The sequence below is a fragment of the Rosa rugosa genome, chromosome 2, assembly GCF_958449725.1.
Source record: "Rosa rugosa chromosome 2, drRosRugo1.1, whole genome shotgun sequence".
NCBI lineage: Eukaryota > Viridiplantae > Streptophyta > Magnoliopsida > Rosales > Rosaceae > Rosa > Rosa rugosa.
In genome coordinates, this window is record NC_084821.1 from 11,006,304 (window position 1) to 11,024,120 (window position 17,817).

The 17,817-nt window shown below is 38.5% G+C and overlaps 2 protein-coding genes and 2 non-coding genes across 4 annotated transcripts; 2 read left to right on the forward strand and 2 right to left on the reverse strand.

Moving 5' to 3' along the window:
* The first annotated feature begins 2,595 nt into the window (after positions 1-2,595).
* LOC133731792 (asparagine synthetase [glutamine-hydrolyzing]) lies at positions 2,596-6,620 on the forward strand. The gene is made up of 13 exons (XM_062159200.1): positions 2,596-2,926; positions 3,320-3,458; positions 3,569-3,664; positions 3,937-4,078; positions 4,197-4,387; positions 4,505-4,666; positions 4,757-4,837; positions 4,936-5,157; positions 5,267-5,401; positions 5,491-5,571; positions 5,675-5,761; positions 5,878-5,985; positions 6,083-6,620. Exons 1-13 carry the CDS (start codon positions 2,847-2,849, stop codon positions 6,317-6,319), a joined length of 1,761 nt encoding a protein of 586 aa, XP_062015184.1. The 5' UTR covers positions 2,596-2,846; the 3' UTR covers positions 6,320-6,620.
* Positions 6,621-7,262: 642 nt separating this feature from the next.
* TRNAH-GUG (transfer RNA histidin (anticodon GUG)) lies at positions 7,263-7,334 on the reverse strand. The gene has a single exon. It is a non-coding gene; the product is annotated as a tRNA-His (tRNA).
* A 209-nt stretch (positions 7,335-7,543) lies between these two features.
* TRNAH-GUG (transfer RNA histidin (anticodon GUG)) lies at positions 7,544-7,615 on the forward strand. Its single transcript has one exon. It is a non-coding gene; the product is annotated as a tRNA-His (tRNA).
* Positions 7,616-7,714: 99 nt separating this feature from the next.
* On the reverse strand, positions 7,715-10,787 carry LOC133731932 (protein PMR5-like). The gene is made up of 5 exons (XM_062159382.1): positions 10,361-10,787; positions 10,087-10,258; positions 9,573-9,751; positions 9,106-9,264; positions 7,715-8,259 (listed from the first exon to the last, which is right to left on the reverse strand). Exons 1-5 carry the CDS (start codon positions 10,666-10,668, stop codon positions 7,917-7,919), a joined length of 1,161 nt encoding a protein of 386 aa, XP_062015366.1. The 5' UTR covers positions 10,669-10,787; the 3' UTR covers positions 7,715-7,916.
* Positions 10,788-17,817: the final 7,030 nt, after the last annotated feature.

Below are 17,817 nucleotides of genomic sequence, written 5' to 3' on the forward strand. Positions count from 1 at the left end.
GTAGTCTTGAATTTGTGAAATTTGGATTGGGTTTTGCTTATAATGCTTGAATTACGGTTGTTTTTGCTTTCTGGGTAGTCTTGGGTTTTTGAAATTTGAATTGGGTTTCTAGCGGTTTTGAGACTTAACTGAGTTGCTTGGTTGTGTTGTTAGGAGAGTGACTTGAATTGGTGCTCTTTTAGCTTCTGCTTTGGTTTTTTTTTTTTTCATTAATCCTTGAAGCGACAGATTTTTCCTTATAAATTTGATGAAAAGCACACAAACTAACAGAGCGACTGGTACCAAATTTGGGTCAGGTTTTGAAAGCTAGGTATCGTGGAATGTTCTTAAAATTTTCCCTTTATATATATCTTAGAAAATTATGATGAATATGTATCATATGTTCTGTAGCTTAAATTTATGATCAATATGTACTGGATTAGTATGTATCATATGTTTGGAGTTTGTTTATCTTAGATTTGTGATCAATATGTATCATATGTTCTGCCACTTGTTTTTAAAAAAGGCAGCCAAGCTATTATGATCAATATGTAGATGAGCAAATATATGATTCATACTAATCCAGTACATATTGATCATAAACCTAAGCTATAGAACACATGATACATTGGATAGATACTGATCACACACACTTAAAACCCAAAACATAACACGAATACATGTCATGTAAGCTACTTTAACGAGAAAGCTAACAGAAGTACTATATTTAGTAAAAGAGCAATACTTGGTTCTCCAAGTGATGACGGATTACGACCGAAATCATCATGTGTATTCACCCTTTAGGAGGCAGTGTTGACTCCAACAAAGTACTTTGTTCATAGGATTTGAGCTATTTACCCGGTTAGGCATACCAACGTCCCTTCGACCACTGATGTGGCTCTCTATCGAATTTGGTGTCTCCTTGGTCACATGACCATCTTTCCTAGCCTCGTGGTGTTACCAGAGATGGTACAACTCCTTGTTAGATGTATGGAAGATATATTTAGGCATGATTGCTTGAATTGTGCTATCAGTAGTGGATAATGACTGCAGTTTGTATTATTTTAATCTACTTGTAACACAATAGTAACAGCGTGATACTTGAGGTACCATTTGGGGTAAAAAATAAATTATAGGTACCAAATACATTTTGCAATAGTTCAGGTACTATTTAGAGTTTTTACCTAAAATCTAAATACATACCACGTAGGTGACTTTAACGGAAAAGTTAACAAAAATACTATAATTAGTAATAATGCAATACTTGAGGAATCATTTGGAGTAAGAAAAAAAAATTTGTAGGTACCAAAAGAAATCTTTTGCAATTGTTCAGATACTATTTTGAGTTTTAACCATCCTGCATTTTTACTTTTTTCTTACCAAGTTATCTTCATCTTCATTAAAAGTTGATTAACTTTAATTTACTTAAGCTACTTAATAAGCTTTTATTATGAAACCTTTTAATCAACAGATGGTTCATAGTTGCAACATTATGATCTGTTTTTCTTTGGTCATTATCAACATGACTGTAGGCATGGGCCTATAGGATAAGCTCTATTCGACATTATTCCACTCATTTTCCTCACTCGAACAATGCCACGTCAAGCATCCTAGTAATAGATACGTGGATGGTTTAAAAAATGCACAACATTGACTTGGACTATTTCTAGGGTAATAAAAAAAGATTCACACAAATCCAAATACCATACACCCTTCTAAGTAGATTGTAAATTGTATTGACCCTCAATATAGTCTTCAGATCATTAATATCGGTAAAAAATTTAAGTTCGAATATGTTTTTTTACTTTGTTTAAATAGAGATTCTCATCAATAGATCATGAAACTCAAATGGTATCCAAAAATAAAACTCAAATGCCTTTATTAAATTGCTATAAATTAGTAATCTAGTGAAGCAATTTCTGTCAACAAAAAAAATCTAGTGGAGCAAATCGTTAATTCAAAAATATTATAAAATCCACCATTAAAAGTTAAAGAGATGAGTAAATTTTGAGACTTTGTATAATATATCACAAAATCTTCAACCCACACACACCCGACCTTTCTCAAAGCAACATGTAAGGAAAACTTATCTGATTTAACCGTATGGATCTTTAAAATGGATAAGATCAACGGTAGGAGATAAATTAATAACTGTATCTTAATTTCTCGTTACAAAATCAGTTAAAGATGCTCTTTGTAGATAAGATTTTAACATTGAATCATTAGTAACGTATGCGGTACATCAAAACACCGACAATGTCCTCGGTTACTAATTACAGCTCCAAGGTAAAACAAACCGTTTCTTAAAAAAGAAAAAGAAAAAAGAAAAAAAAGTAAAACAATCCGTGAAAAAAAAAAAAAAAAAAAAAGAGGATAAACCTCACCATGAAATTAGGAGGGTCTTCTAAAAATTGAAGAAAGAACGACGAACCACGTGTCATTGACGGAGACGGCAGGAGCGGCGGGTCCCTCGGAGACAATGAGGACGATAAACACTAGATAATTGTTCAACGTGAACAGAAACAGAAAAAACGTCGCCGCTTGGTGGTATGATGCTTTTTCCGTAGGGCCCACAATCTCCGGGGGATAGAGAGTCCCTAATTCTATAAATATGTGGCCTGAGACTTGGAGTACTTACTCCTTCAAAACCCGAATCAAACCCTCCTCTACGTGTTCGGTGACCAGAATTTTCAGCCCCTGACGTTTTGTTGCCTCTTACTTCCACTGCAAAAACCTCTGAGCTCCGCCTTCGGAAACCAAACACTTGCCCTTATTTCCTCTCTTCTTGGGTTTGTTCTCCACTATTCTTCATCTCCCTGTTCTTTTCTCGGGTTTCTGAGTTTCCGGGTTTGTTAGACTTTCAAACAATGTGTGGAATACTTGCCGTTCTGGGTTGCTCCGATGACTCTCAGGCCAAAAGGGTCAGGGTTCTCGAGCTTTCTCGCAGGTACATGGGAGAACCGAAGTTATCTACGTTTTTCTAGCTTTTAACGAAATTACTCATGCATGCATGTTGATAAATTTCGTAGAGACCATTTGTTTTTGTTGTTGTTGACGATGATCTGGTTTCTCAACAAAGGGAAATGTTCATAGTCATCTGTATTAGCAATAAATAAAACAAGATATGACCTGATTGTCACAGTACAAATTCCTGGTGACAATTAGTGCTTGTTCAAATTATACCTTTTGATATGATGTTTACGGGGGACCACAACATGTGATAATGTGTTTTTATCAAAGAGATTTATGGGTAACAATGATTAGACTTAAGTGGGGAAAAGAAACTGTTAACCAGAAAGTTGTGAAATTACGGAAATGACCTTGCATTTTTACTGGACAGGTTGAAGCACCGGGGTCCAGATTGGAGTGGTCTGTATCAGCATGGTGATTGTTTCTTGGCCCATCAGAGGCTGGCAATTATTGATCCTGCTTCTGGAGATCAACCTCTGTTTAATGAAGACAAGTCAGTTGTTGTCACGGTATGCATGCCTCACTATTTTTGTAAATAAAGATTAATTTGTATGGTTCTAACTTGGTTTCTGTTAAGAACTCAATTATTGATGAAGGGTCTGTGCTGATAATCCATCAGGTCAATGGAGAGATTTACAACCATGAAGAACTGAGGAAGCGTCTGCCGAATCACAAGTTCCGAACCGGCAGTGATTGTGATGTCATTGCCCATCTGGTGAGGCACCTAGACGATTTTTTTTCCACACTGATTTGTACCAACTTGTTTGATACAAAACCAAAGCAAGATCGATTTTATTTGGTGATTAAAAAAAAAAAAAAAAAAGTCTGAATTTGCGTGTATTAATTGTGTTTCTTGATCTATGTTTAAGCCTCTATATCAGTTTTGACGATGATCAGATTTTGAGATGTTGAATTTGCGTGAGGGACATGTACATGTTGGTTGCATTAGTAAAATATTGTTCTAACTGTTTCTGTTATCTGTTTTAGTATGAAGAGTATGGGGAGAACTTCGTGGACATGCTTGATGGCATGTTCTCTTTTGTGCTGCTGGATACCCGGGACAACAGCTTCATTGTTGCTCGTGATGCTATTGGAATCACTTCCCTCTACATGGGCTGGAGTCTTGATGGTATGTTTCATAAGCAAAAGCCCTGTTTTTGATGCAATTGCTCCTTTTGGTTTTGTCTTGAATATGTATGTGTGCGTGATACAAAAAAAATAATCTTTTTAATTTTTTCAAAATCCAGGCTCAATTTGGATTTCATCAGAACTGAAAGGATTGAATGATGATTGTGAACACTTCGAGTCCTTTCCACCTGGTCACCTGTACTCAAGCAAAACAGGTGGACTAAAGAGGTGGTACAACCCCCAATGGTTCACAGAGTCCATTCCATCTACGCCATATGATCCTCTTGTTCTGAGGCGTGCCTTTGAAAGCGTAAATTTCTTCACTTGCAACTCATATTAGAATTTATTTTGATAGGTTGCTGTGTTACTTGTACATGTCAAAGAGAAATTTGTAATTAAGCTTACATGTTGAGGGTAATACCTGCAGGCTGTGATCAAAAGGCTGATGACTGATGTGCCTTTTGGAGTTCTTCTATCTGGAGGCTTAGATTCATCTTTGGTTGCCTCTATCACTGCTCGTCACCTGGCAGGCACAAAGGCGGCCAAGCAATGGGGAGCACAACTCCATTCTTTCTGTGTTGGATTGGAGGTGAGATCTATAGTACTAAGGGTGAAGATTTACAATATGGTTTATTGGCGCTTCTCGGTTCCTAAACTAGTCTCTTTATATGCTTAACAGGGTTCCCCAGATTTGAAGGCTGGAAAAGAAGTTGCAGACTATTTGGGAACAGTTCACCATGAGTTTCATTTTACTGTTCAGGTATCTATACAAAACTTGTTTTAGCCAAAGAATTTCATTTTCCTTCTATGTAAATCAGTAGCTGAAATGCTAAACCATTTGCATGTGGCATGTGATAGGATGGAATTGATGCCATAGAGGAAGTTATTTACCATGTTGAAACATACGATGTTACCACTATTCGAGCCAGCACCCCTATGTTTCTTATGTCACGTAAGATCAAGTCTTTGGGGGTCAAGATGGTGATTTCTGGTGAGGGCTCTGATGAGATTTTTGGTGGATATCTCTACTTCCACAAAGCACCCAACAAGGAAGAGTTTCACCGCGAAACTTGCAGAAAGGTACTGTCATTTTTTAAAATTAATTTCCATTTAGTTTAGCTACCTACCCTTGGGACCTGGAGTTGGAAAGGAAAGAGATAACAGGGAGTTTTTCTTTTGTTGGATGCAGATCAAGGCACTGCATATGTACGATTGCCTTAGGGCAAACAAATCAACATCTGCTTGGGGCTTAGAAGCTCGAGTCCCTTTCTTGGACAAAGAGTTTATTAATGTTGCAATGAGCATTGATCCAGAGTTCAAGCTGGTAAGAAATAAGAGTGAAAAAATTGGGAATATTTTACAGCATAATTCGACTTTTAAAGCAAATACTAATCACATGGCTTTCAATTTCAGATCAAAAAGGATGAAGGCAGGATTGAGAAATGGGTCCTCAGGAAGGCATTTGATGATGAGGAGAAGCCTTATCTGCCAAAGGTATGTATACCTTCTGCTACTTTAGCTATTAGTATTGCGAATAACTCCTAACTTCCATATCATGTTGTCTCTTGAAACTAACGAATTTTTTTCATGTCTGCAGCACATTCTTTATAGACAGAAAGAACAATTCAGTGACGGTGTTGGATACAGTTGGATTGATGGCCTGAAAGCCCATGCTGCTCTACATGTAAGCATCTGTCTATTCTTCTTGACCCTTTGTTGGAATTCTTCATTTTCATTAAGAATTTATAAAAGGTCTTGGATCCACTTGGCCACTTATTAACCTGAAACCTATAATTTCAGGTCAATGATAAGATGATGCAAAATGCTGCACATATCTTCCCACACAACACTCCCACTACTAAGGAAGGCTACTACTATAGGATGATTTTCGAGAGGTTCTTCCCACAGGTAATTGTTTGCTAGTTTTCATGATCATCATTTATGTTTATGACAAGCATACTAGTTAGGGAGCTAACCTGTTATGCTTATTATCCGATTTTGGCAGAACTCGGCTAGGCAGACTGTCCCAGGAGGACCAAGTGTGGCCTGCAGCACAGCCACGGCTATTGAGTGGGATGCTGAGTGGTCTAAGAATCTTGACCCATCTGGCAGGGCTGCCCTTGGAGTCCACAACTCGGCTTATGAGAATCAAGCAGCTGTTCCGAGTGGACTTGGGCCTGAAATCATTGAAAATGTTCCGCACATGAAAACAAGTGCCCAAGGAGTTGCGATTGCGAGCTAGTGTGCCCTGCTGAACACCCAAACATCTGCAAATTTGAGGGTATGCCCTGCAGATTCGAGGGTCTGTGTTCACAGAATTAAAAGACTTTATGATGATTATGCTTAATGTATAAAAGTTATAGGGACTGTGTAAAAGTTGTTGAAACTGTATCATCCCCTCTATGGTGGATTAAGCTGTTGTGTTTTTTTTTTATCATCTTCTTGTATTTTGCTGAACCGAGTTTTCGGTGTGTGTTTTATCTATCTAAATGTTGGAGATGTTTTTAAGATTTAACAGTGTGAAACGGTGAATATTCTCCTTCTATGTCTTCCTTTATGCACTTCAGTTGGAGATGTTTTCTTCTGCAGTAGTATTTACTATGATTTTTTTTTTTTTTTTTTTGAGGAGAACCATAAACACTTGAATGATTCGGGATTAAGGACAATCAGAAATCAACAAATTCACCAAAAAGCTAGGTGGAGAAGTGAAAGCAGAAAAAACTTTAGAACGAAGCGCCCAACCAGCCAAGTGATGTGCCACTTTGTTCTTTTTCCTATAATTATGCTTAATATCACAACCAGGAAAATTAGCAAGAACAAGTGATAGGATGCGTCTGTTTCCTCTTATGTTAATTTCAAGTATTCCATGTTCCTAAATTAACAGGAATGGTAGTTTGGTATTGAACCAAGCCCAGGATTATGACAAACCAAACCAGTGTAAAATGGTAGTCTGGTATTGAACCAAGCCCAGGATTATGACTGACCGAACCAAGCCCAGGATTATGACTAACAGAACCAGTGTAAAATGGTAGTATGGTATTGAACCAAGCCCAGGATTATGACTGACCGAACCAAGCCCAGGATTATGACTAACCGAACCAGTGTAAAATGGTAGTCTGGTATTGAACCAAGCCCAGGATCATGACTAACTAAACCAGTAAAAGAAACAAAAACGAAAACTAAGGTGTGGCTGCTGGGATTCGAGCCCAGGTCTCCACGGCCACAACGTGGAATTCTCACCACTAAACTACAGCCACTTTGTTGCACTTTTTGTGCTCGACGGCTGTAATACTCGGTGCTTGTATTTTCATCTTTCAACCTAGATGAGTAGATGACATTCGCCTATTCCATATAGGAAGAGAATTAGTCAATTAAAGCCAAACATGTATTTTCTTAAAGGTCTAAAAGAGCACAAAGGATTTACGAAACTAATTCTTAAAAACTGGTGTGTACATCACTCAACACTGTGGCTGTAGTTTAGTGGTGAGAATTCCACGTTGTGGCCGTGGAGACCTGGGCTCGAATCCCAGCAGCCACAGATTGTTCATTACTTTTTTCGATCTTTTCCTGGTAATTTTCATTACCATTTGGCGAATTTTGGGTAAGATGGCCAAAAAAATCGCTTAAACATGAAAAATTGCAGCAATAATTGAAGATTTTTGATTAGTAATAGTTCCATAATTGGAAAAATAATGAGGAAAACAAAACCTTATTTTTCCTCACTACTCCAGCAATATATTAAGCATTACTTTACAGATTATTGTAAAGATGCAAATTAGCACCTCCTAAATCATTATCATAACTAAATCCTATATTACTTGTTAGAGAGGACTATCCATTTAGAAGAGCAAGGTAGTGTAAAACAGTTGGTTCCAAGTGTCTGGCAATCCAGGAAGGCACCAATGGCTACAATCAGCTGAACGTTGAGGATTCGCTCTCTGTGCAGGACTCAAATCCCCGCTGTAGATTGAAGGGTGCCCATCTTTTCTGAGCTCTGAAAGCATTGTAATGTCTAGCAGAAATGCAGGGTTGCGCATTTCTCGGATCACACTGTCCATCACTCTCATCTGGTCTGGATATGTCGTCCCCGGATAAGTTATCCCACTCACTGTCATCGGTGATGTTTCTCCATAGCAGTTCTTGGTGGTTGTAGGTGTTGCTCCCCCATTCCATTCATTTGGGCTGTCAATTTATCATGTCATTGAGGTTAGCCATGTACTCAAATTCATGATAAAAGTACAGGGTGATTTTCTATTACTAGTGAATCTTGATCACATTAAGTGCCAACCTCATAAATAAATGAATGAAATTAATAGTCTGACAACATACCAAGCCAAATTGCATGTCAAGAAAGAAAAAATTCCACTAAAATCCATTGCAGCATTTCAATATATATACCCTTTAAGTTACTGACCATATGTACATGTTTTTTCCTCTTTTGTTTAACTCTGTAAGAAAATATGTTCGACAGATTATCTGAGCAAAATAGAGCGAAGACATTTAGACATAAAAATCAAGCTAACATGTGATATTCTACAAACTAGTACTCTAATAGCCAGCTTTGTTATGTCAACATAATGAAGGCCTTGATTGGAGAGACGTGGTCCTCTTTCTCTGTTTACGAATACATGGCCAGTTTTGTCATCTTTGAAGATTGCCACCGACCGACAAAACCAGTGCTCTTTCTTCCTAATTCTCGGAACATTGCATGTGTTTGCCGCACTACAATTTCTTCCCTAAACAAATGTGTATAATTGTTTTATGATTTCAACTCAGCAAGTAGTTGAGGCTTTACTCCAATAATAATAATGTACCCAGTACCATTTACTCTAATGTCTAAAATAGAAAATTGATATTTGGTCAACCTTATCAACTCGCAGATCGAAAAGTACATATAGAAATGGAGTGATTTTTTGGTGCTTGGAGCTGGCAGAACCCCCAACACATGTAATGACTAATGAATGAAGCCTGGAATATCAACCTACACAATAATTTGAGAGAGAGAGAGAGAGAGAAAGCGGAACTCACTTGTAATGTGTGGGAGATATGGAGAGAAAGAAAACTCGGGTCCTTGTGGTATCGATGTTTTTGTCGACCCAATTTGCCCAGGTTCTCATTCCTTTCTCCAAAGCAGCCAAACGATCCATATCTTTGTAATATTTTCCTCCTGATTCCATGTAATCCCACCTACACGTTACCAAGGTCCCAAAAACATGGTCAAAGGTGAAATACTACTATCGCCACAAACATAATTCAATCACTTATTACATCTAATAAGAATTATTCACCGATAAAGGACATGAGAGAATCATGCCAAAATGTGAAGAAATAATATTTACCATGCGACATGTTATGTCAACAAATATCTATGAGACATCATGTTTTTTCTGACTATTTATGTGACATGTTTGACTGTCAACTGATTTTGGATGCAAAGATGAAATTGTGTATGTGTCGACGATCACTTTATGTTAAACGACAAAATCTTTGCTCACCCTTGGAGACCTCCTGTGTGACTCCACCAGTGACCGGTGTTAAACGACAGCACATCGGCGGAACGCCACGCATTGCTGTTCTCCGATATGTCCTCAAGCCTCAGAACTCTCTTTCCTTCCATCATATCAATGTCCACCAGATATGGAGCTCGGTAGTATTGCAGGGTTACACCATAGTCCTGCATTATTGTAGCAAAACCCAAATAAGGGACTGTTTGGGTCGGCATGATTCTCTCATTCCCTAAGTCATGACTTTTTGTAGACAAGAAACATGATGGGGTGCTATCCAGCCTATCCTGCTGTAATCAACAAATTGAACCCTTTGGGTCCCTGCAAACAGTCCCTATCGATTCTTTTGGTCCGTTCAAAGCATTGTTGAAGAAACGAAAAGAAAACAGAAATTCTGCATTTAATAAAAAATGGGTCTTGAAATTCGTTGCTCCTGAAGTGTTTGATGAAAATGCAAACCTACCAAAACCCAGAATAAGCAATGCAATAAAAATGAGAGACTTACCAAGAAGTTGAATGTTGAGAGTGGATCTCCTTTCACCATTTGGGTTTGGGTTTGGGGAGCTGCAGAGTATATCAAGCAAACCAAAGACTCCCATTGATTCCTCCCAAGTGAATCACCTACAAACATCACTGTTTTCCCTTTCATTCTGAGCAAAAACTCAACCCCATTGAACCTACCAAGAACAACAAAATGCTAAAGAAAGAGTCATCATCATTAAGCAAAAAAAACAAACAAGAACCCATCTCAGCAAAAACCAGTTTGAGTACTAGTTTACCTTGGGAGTTCACAATTGAGGGGTCTCCATCTATATTTGAGGTACTCAGAATCTGGGCGCCCATACATTTGGCAATTGAACTCAGGGTCTATGATTAAAGGGCACTCAGAAGATTGGTACATTGGGTAAGAGTCATCTTGGACCCAAGTGCCTGCAAACATTGCACAAGTGGTTTGGTTGGTGTGGATCATTGGCCCTGAGCTATAGTGGTGGGTTTTGTGGTGGTTCCTCATGCTCATTATCACAGCAGAGTGGGAAGATTGAACCAGAGCTAGACAAAGAATAGCTAAGCAACACAAAAGGGCCATTGTAGAGGGTATTGGGTGGTGAAGATGCTTTTCTGTCGAAAAGAAGAAACAGAGAAAGAGGGAGAGAGAGAGAGAGAATGGAGCTATAAGCTACTGCAATTTTAAAATTAAAGTTGAAATCTTTGGTGCTGCTTGAGGTCTTATATAAAAAAAAAAAATTAAAAAAAAAGGTGGGTGCTTGTTTTGTTTGGATATGATTTGGGTATATGGAGGTTTGCTGAGATTGGTTCACGTGAGGTGACTGTGGTCTTTGGTGAAGGCTGATTTGGACCCCTGAAGCATGAGCATGACACTTCCCCTTTTTTCTTACTGGAAATCTAACACCTCCTGTGAGATTGTCTGCAAGTCCAACTGGGGCCAAAAAAAATTCTTCGCCAAAAAACAAATTAAAATGCAGTTTTTTTTTTTTTTTGAATTAATCCATCAATGATTGTATTACTAAAAGCTCAAGCCAGAATGGTCATTACATACCCCTCCGCTACCATTCAAAGATAGACAAAAGGTTGTGGAGGTAACACATGGTATATAGTGCTAGACCACTCATTAGACATTCAGTGCTCACTTATTAAAGCAAGCCTATCAACTATGATATAACTAGGACATAGTTATAGGCAAATGCAAACAAAAACTACATTTTTTCCTTGCCCTGAAAGTTAGGGCTAGGAGATTTAAACACAACATCAGTAGTACCCTTGGTTTGTGGATTCAGATTGTTGGAGCCCAAAGGTCGTTTGTGCTTCCGCTTCGGCTCATATGCTTCCAAGGATTCCTTTGGCAGTTGAGCCCAATTCCATGTTATCCAGCCCCATGGAGAAATCAGACCCAAATTATGGTTTCTGAGTTGGGCCCCCAGTAAGCCCAAAATATTGGCCAAATCTGATCTGGACACCCAGCCCTCTTTGGGTCCTTCGACGCCACACGCGACAATCACCGACCGCCTCTTCTGCAGTTCCTCCACCAACTGCATCAATCCATTTCTGATCCAGCGCCGCCGACCTTCAAGCCCTGACCCAACAAGAAGCCAATCACCCCTCTGCAATACCAGAGGAGGCCAAATGCCGAGCATCCAAACCCGAAATTCGCAGAAAGACCCGACTATGCAGTTCATCACCGCTGCCATCTCCATCCATGCCGGCCAATTATTGCTGGCCACCATCGCCGTACATAACCCCCATAGCACCGACAAGAGAGCACCTTGCGTCGATCTCGAGGTTGTGGCCATAATCGATCTCGAGGTAATAGCGTCGCGTTGTGCATCATCAAAGCCCATCTGCAACTTGATTTTTCTCGGCCAAACCGCCACTCCACTTGGGTCATCTCTGCCACCATCCCCAGACAAATGGAAGGGTAGAGGAAGAGATGAATATGAGGGTTCAAAAGGGTGAAGCGATTCACCAACCCGTGGGAAGATTGGACTGAAATGTCCGGAAGTTTCAAGCCAGTCGGAACTGCTGTGCGTGTCGCCGCCACAAGAGAGCAGCGTTAGAGTGATCGCGAGAAGGAGCGCTGCTAGAGAGAGATTAGGGTTTGACATATTTTTTTTCAGAATTTTTGTGTGCAACATTGTAGTTTTATCTTGAAAATTTGAATTAGGATTAAGAAAAGGGCATTGCTAAAGTCATAGAAATGATAGTGTAGCAAAATGTGTTGAGAATAGAAATTACACTAAAATCTTATGGTCTAGCTAGTAGCCACTGCAACATTATTTGCACTATAACATTATTTCTCTCGAGTTTACTGTCCTAGATATTAATAGTGAAAGAAGTCACATGTTGGTATTCATATTCTCATTATTATAAGAAATAAATTAGTTGAAATGATTTATCATTCCATTAGAGTATTCATTTCTCATGCATCAACTATCGAGTATCATATTTTCAGAAACTACCACACAGTAATCTTCCAACAATCCAACCCCATAAATGCAACTCTGCAGCTCATTGTGTTGCTAAGTTTGCTCACTTGCTCTAAATGAGCAATCTGTCTTTGCTTGTATTGTGTATGGGCAGGAATGACTTGTGAAATCGATTAATAACGATTCCAATGTTTGTAACATTTTTTATTATCAATTAATGGTTATATTTTTTATGATAAAAAAAATTCATTTTCTAGTCTCTTCAGTATGTGAACAAATTTAGAGGAGAATTATTCAATTTAAAAAAAAAAAAAATTACAAAAACTTGAGGGAAGTGTCAAATTCAGGGGTAGGGTCCAACTGGCCAAGGTTGTGTGGTAAGGTCCAATCTCATTACTCTGCAGTTCCTTATGTTGGAGCCTTGGAGGAGGCAGCTACTGTTGGGTGTGAGGTCATCCCAACCCAAGTTGGTACCATCTCAACCATCTCAATGTTATGTGATCAAGGGTGTGAGGTCAGTTCTATATGTTGTGTCTCGGCGCCTCAAAGTTGGATTCTTATCTCCATCAATTATAAAAGGAGCACCTTTCGTAGGAAAGAGGTGCTACTCCTAGAAAAGCTAGGTAGATATTCTTTGCTTTACTTACCAAGATCTACATAGAACATCGTTCTAGTTTGCTTTGCTACAATATGCTCTGTGAAAAAAAAAAATAATAATAAAGGTGCAAGCCTCTCATGCACTTATCACCATTCAAATCACATTCACCATCATGATTCATGAATTGGGTTTTTTTTTTTTGGCAAGAATGAATTGGGTTTTGATCATAACAAAAGCTTTGTAAGAGAATGTGAAACTCTCTTTGGCTTCTCTTTATTATGACTCATTTCCTCATAATGAAGTCAAAGTTAATTATGCTTTACATTCTTTACTCTTTGGTCATGTTTAGTTCATGGATTTGAGAAATTAGGAAAGAAAAGTCATTCCTTTCCTTTGTTTGGTAGGCATAAACTTTGGAAGTCTTTTCCTGACAGATAGGATAATAGGGGGAAGATCAACCCATATGATTGATTTTCTCTTCTCCTTTCCCAGCATTTATTACAAAAATTTTAGACTACAATATTCCTGCTCATATGTGCTATAGCCAAAATTGATATACTTTTGAATTTCCATGATGTTATTTTTATTTTTAAAATACAATGGTATTATTGAAACATTGATATATTTTTGCTTTCCTTTCCTGCAACAACCAAACACTAGAAATGAAATCAAATGGTCATTTCTAAATGTTTTCCCTGCTTTACCAAACATAGGAAATGAAACCTGATAGGAATTGGAAAGACAAAGGATTTTTTTTTTTTTTTTTTTTTGAGAAGTAGATAATTTCATTACTTATCCATGGCCAGAAGGCACGTACATCATATGCTGTCTTACACCAAATGAAAACCTAGATGGTCTAAGCTGTTAAGCACATAACAGGTAACCCTCATTGGGGAACAACTTGAGCACAAATTTTTGACCTAGCCATAAGGAGACAATCTAACAACTATCTAAACCCTTTCTAGAGTAACCCTAATTGCCAAGGACCTCAATTGGTGTACAATCAGAGAAACTAAACCTAAATAGTTCTAGACTGGAATCAAATGCTAGGTATCGACACGGGAAGCTTAGAGCTTTCCTTTGCCCTTATTCGTAGGGCTAACACGCTCAAAGAGAATGGGCTTGGAGATGTCATGCAGGAAGAAGATGCGCATAGATCCTATTCGAAACTCCTTCTTGTCATAGTCCAGGAAACCCCCCAAGAGATTCCCAATGAGGACAAGGTTATCAGGCTCTTCATAGAGTGGGGGGATACCCGAAACCCTAGCCCAGATTCGAACATGCTTCATTGAAACTTCAGCAATGGGTAGAGCTCCGTCGTACTCCTCCAGGTAGACTGGAGCATGATCAAAGCACCAAACTCCACCTTTGAGAACCTTATTCCGGTCTCGGGCTGATTCGAAGGAGAATAGGATTTTTCCCTGAACCCTAAATTCCCTTTCCACCATCCAAGTTCGCAGGAAGTGAGACTTGAAAGTGGCAGAATCCACAGGTCGGCAAGTGAGAGGGTTCCCGAGAAGAAAAGATTTCTTCATAGGACCTCCCCCAATTTTTCCAAGATCTGGGGCTTGACCACCCTCAGCAAGAGCCAAGGAGGCAGCAAAGCTAGCGGTAACGGCGTCTAAGGAAGCCATGAGGAGGCGTGGGAGGGAGGCTGTAGAGGGGAAGCTGCAAGGAGGCCGATAGCTAGGGTTTGGGAGAGAACTAGGGTGAGAGAAAATCTCGTGGTACTCACTATTGTCTCTTAGATTTTTACTTTTGGAAAGACAAAGGAATTGATTTCCCTTCCGTTGTGCAAACGAGGCCAAAGGTATCCAGTTGTTAACACAATGCATTATTATCTAAAAATTTAAATTTTTATTTAAAATAAAATAAAATTTTATTCAAAGAGTAATGTTAGGTGAACCACCTTTTAGGGTGTCACCTGCATCCCACCTTATGTGGCAGCTAATATAGCAGAAAGTTCAACCTATCACAAAATTTCATTTATTGACTTGGTTGTGCCACCTTTTAGAGTGCCACCTGCATCCTATCTTATGTGGCAACTGATATAGCAGAAAGTTCAACCTATCACAAAATTTCAATAATTGACGTGGTTGTGCCACATAAGATATGATACATTTAGTACCCAAAAAGTTTATTCACCTAGCATTATTCTTATTCAAATTGTGTGAATTGATAAGATTCAAATTTTAGGGTTTAGGATAGATTGTACAAGTGATGACACCTTGTTTGCTACAAAAATTAATTCTTCGGGAAACACCCTAGTTCGGATAAAATGCTATTAGCTCATGTTAAATATTGGGTTGCAATGTACAATGAGTCCTTTTTAAGTTCTTAAGATATAAAGATAATGCTTTTATGTGAAAGTACTAGAATGGCCTGGGGGGGGGGGGGTGTGAATAGGCAAGTCACTCATAAGTGCAAATAATTTTCTGGATTGAAAAAAGCTTGCTATCCCTAATGAACGAAAATAGATTAAATCAAAACTTTAAGTAATCAGTCAACACAGAAGAATAGAAAACAAAATGAGCAAAAACACAGGAATTGTTTACGCAGTAAAAATCCTCAAGGTGAGGTAAACAACTGCGTGGCCTTAACTCTTGAAGGCCAAGTGCTCAAGCACACACTATGAGATAGTAGTCAAATTACAAAGTAGACTTACAACCTCTCGGATAACTTTGGACTCGGTTACCTCTAGCTAAACTCATTCTAGCCGGTTGAACTACTCCACATCAATTTGCTAATGCCTCTAGTTGCGCTTCACACGTCTCAACTTGTCACTCTTCAATTCTTGATTGTACGTGCTTGACTTCTAACTGAACTCGTAGGACTTCCAAGACATAAGAATGATATGGATGATGTATAAATGAATTCTTGAATGAATTAATGATCAAGACACAGCTTTGCCTTATGAAACAAATTAAAGAACTTTTCTATCGTGCAAAACTTGAAGAAAAGAAACCTAATGCAGAACATATATATGCGTCAAGAGTAGACTCCCCCTAAAACAATTAGGGTGTGATAAATACCAATAAAAGTAAATTGACACCTAATAGGAAACAAATTTCCCTAAAATATAATATGCAATAAGAACTGATTTTATCCTAATAAAAGGAGATATGTGCTCTAAACAATAGATGTCCAAATCAGAGAATTAAACACTGACAGAACCACTTGATATGACATTCCTTTTAAAAACCCATACACCTAGACAACGTACAAGGTGAGAATACTAAATAGACCACTTCAGGATTGAAGCACAGCTAACAATCTTGGACCTCAATCATGCACAATGTAATGAATGAACCTTACCAGACCTTCCATACGAGTCAGTAGGATCTTGTCTTGTGTTTCAAGCCATGAACCTCAATTCCAATTGTTAAGATCATTCTTCTCAAACATACTCTTAAGCTAGAACTCTCTAGTTTTGTATAAAGGGAATGCCAACATACAAGTTCCTATACTAACATTATGACAGCTGCATAGCAAAGCAGCTCATTCTCCCTTCCATTATAGGAGGAAAGGAAGATTCCGATGGTTGTTTTGTAAGCTTCCCAAGGTTTTTGATTATTTTCTAGAGGGGTTACCACATTGACCATCACAGTGTGAATGACCAAGTTTTTCAACGAGAAGAAAAGGAGCTGTGGAATCTTAGCCTTTATCGAAGTGAGGTTTTCTTCCTCGAGTAGTTTAAAGCACAAGTCTTGTTTGCATATCTAAATAAGCAAGAACTAGTTCCATTTGATTCTGAGACTTCAACGGTTCAACTCATAGATGATTCTGATGTAACCTAAATTATGTTTATTTTGTGTACAATTGTGTATCATAAAGTAAGTTTTATAATGATCCATGAGTATTGAAAGTCCAAATATGTGAGCTAATAAATTAGTGAATGCTTTCAATATTATCTAATCATATGGTTCACATATCGGAAGATTTTTTTTTTTTTTTTAACCCTTAGCCCACCCCACTCCTACATATGTTAGTGAGAATTGAACCTATGACCTTTACAATGTTGGAATAATAACTTACCAACAGAACACAACTCACCTACATATCGGAAGATTCAATAGTCTAAACTCTGAAGCATTGTAAAACACATCGTTATATTGGGCAATTAGCAACTTGCAAGAATTTGGTTGAAGATGGACGGATGGTGAAAGGAGACACTCTTTTTTGTTTTTGTTTTGAGGGGAATGAATAAACTTCATTGACTTCAAATGTCATTACATTCAGAGATTATAATTTCCTCTACACTTGGAGGAGAGACATGAAAGAAATTCGAAGAGAAAGAACCAAGCTTGGCTTCTTGAGCTAGAGTATGGGCAACCCTGTTTGCACTTCAGTGGACGTAGCGAACCTGGGCAGAATAAGCAGCCCTCAACAATTCCTTTAAATCATGCATCAGAAAACCTAACTCAGACCAATCCAAACTAGCAGACCCAACGGCATTGACCAAATCTGGGCAATCCGTTTCCACCATCAATGGAACAAAGTGATGGACAATAGCCAGTTCGACCCCATGCAACCAGGCAAGAAGCTCTCCATGCCTCGCCGAGTTTGAAAACCTGACGGAGTGCCGGAATCCTCCAAGACAAGAACCATTGAAGTCTCGAAAGACCCCCCCAACTCCAGTATACCCCGTAGCACTATCAAAGGCAGCATCAACATTAAGCTTGACCAAACCAACAGG

Bases quoted from the DNA above. Each gene is read 5' to 3' on its own strand.
- LOC133731792 (XM_062159200.1), top strand. From the start codon at position 2,847: ATGTGTGGAATACTTGCCGTTCTGGGTTGCTCCGATGACTCTCAGGCC. The intron at 3,459-3,568 runs GTATGCATGCCT...ATAATCCATCAG, and splicing joins ACAAGTCAGTTGTTGTCACG to GTCAATGGAGAGATTTACAA. The intron at 4,667-4,756 runs GTGAGATCTATA...TATGCTTAACAG, and splicing joins CTTTCTGTGTTGGATTGGAG to GGTTCCCCAGATTTGAAGGC.
- LOC133731932 (XM_062159382.1), bottom strand. From the start codon at position 10,668: ATGGCCCTTTTGTGTTGCTTAGCTATTCTTTGTCTAGCTCTGGTTCAA. The intron at 10,259-10,360 runs GTAAACTAGTAC...TGTTCTTGGTAG, and splicing joins CTCAATTGTGAACTCCCAAG to GTTCAATGGGGTTGAGTTTT. The intron at 9,265-9,572 runs GTGAGCAAAGAT...GGTAACGTGTAG, and splicing joins CACACAGGAGGTCTCCAAGG to GTGGGATTACATGGAATCAG.